Raw genomic sequence first — 3,490 nt, forward strand, 5'->3', positions numbered from 1 at the left:
ACACTCAACAGCTAAGAGCCTAAGATCGATGGGTTCCAATGGATTTGTAGCTGATAAACCCCATGCGGTTTGTGTTCCAGCTCCAGCTCAAAGCCATATAAAGGCAATGCTCAAATTAGCAAAGCTCCTCCACCACAAGGGTTTCCACATTACCTTTGTCAACACAGAGTTCAACCACAAACGCTTTCTTAAATCTCTAGGTCCCAACTCCCTCGACGGCTTGCCTGATTTTAAATTCGAGACCATACCCGATGGCATTCCGGCAGGTTCTAATTCCGATGATGAAAATGCCACCCAAAACATCCACATGATTTGTGAGGTTATCATGAAAGAGCTATTGCTGGCTCCTTTTCGAGAACTACTGTCGAAGCTCAATGGCAAAGACGTTGCTCCTCCAGTGACTTGCGTCGTTTACGATAGTATGATGCCGTTTGTCAACACTGCTGCTGAAGAAGTTGGAGTGCCTAGAGCAGCCTTCATCCCTGCTGCTGCTTGCTGCTTTATGGGATGTAGGCAGTATCCTACTTTGGTTGAGAAAGGACTTGCACCACTCAAAGGTACTGTTGAAAACGAATATGCATCCATGAATCATGATACTGAGCTAATTAAGTTTTAGATTTTAACCATGCATCTTTTTCCGTATACCATGTATTACTATGTTACGTTAAATAGACATTTTCCTTTTTTCTTTTACTAATTAACTACATGCATGGTTATTGGGTGTTGTAGATGAGACCTGCTTGACAAATGGGTTCTTGGACAAGGTATTAGATTGGGTTCCAGGAATGAAAAATATTCGTTTAAGGGATTTACCGGCCAACTTTCGAACTACAGACCCCGATGACATCGTGTTTATCATCACCATGGAATCAGCCCTTAGAGCAGATAAAGCTACGGCAATAATTCTTCATACTTTTGATGCTTTGGAGCCTCAAATTCTGGAGGCTCTCTCTATGCTTAAGCTCCCACCTGTTTATACAATTGGGCCTCAACAATTACACCTCAATCAATTACCAGAAGACCCCTTGAATATGGGATACAGTCTATGGAAAGAAGACACTGAGTGTCTCAAATGGCTCGAATCTAAGAAGCAAAACTCAGTTATTTATGTCAGCTTTGGCAGTATAGCGGTCATGTCACCACAGCATCTTGTAGAGTTCGGTTGGGGACTTGCAAATAGTAATGTTCCCTTCGTCTGGATCATTAGACCCGATTTGGTAGTCGGTGAGTCCGCGATTTTGCCACCGGAGTTTGTAGCTGAAACCAAGGAAAGAGGTCTAATCACAAGTTGGTGTCCGCAGGAGCAAGTGCTGAACCACCCATCAGTTGGAGGGTTTTTGACGCACAGCGGTTGGAACTCAACCATTGAGAGTTTGTGTGCAGGTGTGCCTATGCTGTGTTGGCCATACTTTGCTGATCAGCAAACAAATTGTTGGTCTGCTTGTAATGAATGGGGCATTGGCATGGAGATCAGTACTGATGTCAAGAGAGACGAAGTCGAGAAGCTTGTTAGAGAGTTGATGCAGGGAGAAAAGGGTAAGAAAATGAAAAATAAGGCCTTGGAGTGGAAGAAGCTTGCGGAGGAAGCTACTGCTCCCCATGGTTCATCATCCAAGAACTTGGAAAATTTAGTGAATCAAGTTCTACTACAGGAAACATAAGGGCAGATGTTGGTCTGATAATTAGTAACTTAAAGCTATCCATGTTTAATTTGTAATAAGACAAGCACCTGCTATCTTGGGATGCATGTAAATTTGTTTTTGGAATTTAATTTTTGGGTGGAAAATAGTCCTATTCATTGGCCATCCGATGTACTCTGAAATTTTGTCTTTGGAAATAAAATATATAACGTAGTTGGGCTTGAGATTGCTGTTTTCGTGTCTCATTTTTTATGACAATAGATTGAAAAAATGATATTTATCTTCCTCGTTACAAATAGATAAGATATTTACTGAACTGTGTTTTTGAAGTTGTGGTGCGTCTGAGAAGCATCTCCATCGTGTAAATTTTTACTGTTCAACTTCGTTGAACATCAATTCCAGGCCTCAAAATAGGCTCAGGAGAAACTATTTGAATATATTGAAGAAAAAATAGGAGTGATTTCCTTACTACATGGCGTATTTGTGTATGAGAATCACTTCTCATGACCGAAAATATCATTAAACTTTTGAAGGTATGAAAGTCTGGGTCGAATTCAAAGTTGTGATAGCGGGTGTGATAACTGACAAGTAGTGTGACAGATGTGTGATATGTAGTGTGATAGGACTGACATCGGGTGTGATAGCAGATGTGACATGCCGAGAGAAAATATCTAAATATGCGAAATAATGTTAAAATTCAGAGGAGATTGGTATGAGTATGCTCAGAATGAAGATAATAACTAGAATTAGGGAACCTTAAGCTCCAATTTTGCTGAAATTGCTTAGAGCACCGGCATCGACGGCGTCAGCCCCCTTACGAAGATTTATGCGCCTTGTACGGTGGTCGGTGCAGAGTATGTAGGGTATCAAATGAAAGAGGAGAGATAGATATTTCTAACAGTACCAACAACTCTCAAATCTATCGCCGGACAATAAAGTTATGGTCGGAATTAGAAAATGAAGGAAAGAGAAAAAGAAATGGTAAAATTGTCTGGAAATTATTTTAAAAGTGATTATTTTCTAATTTTGTTCTAAGCTTGTTAACTATTTTCTAATTTATAGTCAATTGAGAAAACTTTTTTGTAATTAGAAAATAAATTGTGGCTCTTTTCTAATTTATGATGGGAAATGATACTATTTTATAATTTACCTAATATTTATTTGCTTGTAATCAAAATTGAAAAAAAAAACAGAAAATGAGGACATCTTCTCTAGAGCATAATCTAGAATCTGTTTGGCCTCGTTAATATTTAGTTTGGATAAAACCCAGTAGAAAAACGCTCCCGACTGAGAAAAGAGTACCATCGCGTTATTATTTATCAAAGGTTGATTTCAACACCTGTTGGGTACCGTTGACAGTTTTTTCAGTCGAAAATGAAGTGTCCATGTTGGGTCACGATGTAATGACTTATGATCGATCCTCTCAATAATTCTGTAACAAAAGACCAAACTTTATCTAAAAAAAAAAAACAAGACAATAAACTTTCAGAAATACAATACATGAGACCGAATAGGCAAATACCATTTGGACACTCAAATATCTATAGCACATGTAACTTGAAGCCCACCGTACTATTATGTGATAAGTTTCTTTTTCTTAAAAATAAATTTTCTCCTACCTTCCTTTTGGAAGTTCTTAAGAATGATGGTTTTCAACCTCCCTAGTGTCACATCCCGCCAAAGTTAAGCCAAATTTTACCTTGAGCATTCTAGACGGATCCGGAATATGGCGGAACTCCTTGGAAGGTCATAGAAGATCCTAGAAGATGGTGGAAGTCTCATGAAGCCTTGAGACATTTCCGGATTTCTCTAGAACTTTGGAGAGGCTAGTGGAACTAGACCACTCTAGA

The 3,490-nt window shown here is 39.1% G+C and overlaps 1 protein-coding gene across 1 annotated transcript; it reads left to right on the forward strand.

Annotated features, from left to right (window-relative positions):
- On the forward strand, positions 1 to 1,853 carry LOC126796820 (7-deoxyloganetin glucosyltransferase-like). The gene is made up of 2 exons (XM_050523546.1): positions 1 to 557; positions 730 to 1,853. Exons 1-2 carry the CDS (start codon positions 29 to 31, stop codon positions 1,659 to 1,661), a joined length of 1,461 nt encoding a protein of 486 aa, XP_050379503.1. The 5' UTR covers positions 1 to 28; the 3' UTR covers positions 1,662 to 1,853.
- The last annotated feature ends 1,637 nt before the right edge of the window (positions 1,854 to 3,490 follow it).

The sequence above is a fragment of the Argentina anserina genome, chromosome 6 (genome assembly GCF_933775445.1).
Source record: "Argentina anserina chromosome 6, drPotAnse1.1, whole genome shotgun sequence".
In the NCBI taxonomy this organism is placed as follows: domain Eukaryota; kingdom Viridiplantae; phylum Streptophyta; class Magnoliopsida; order Rosales; family Rosaceae; genus Argentina; species Argentina anserina.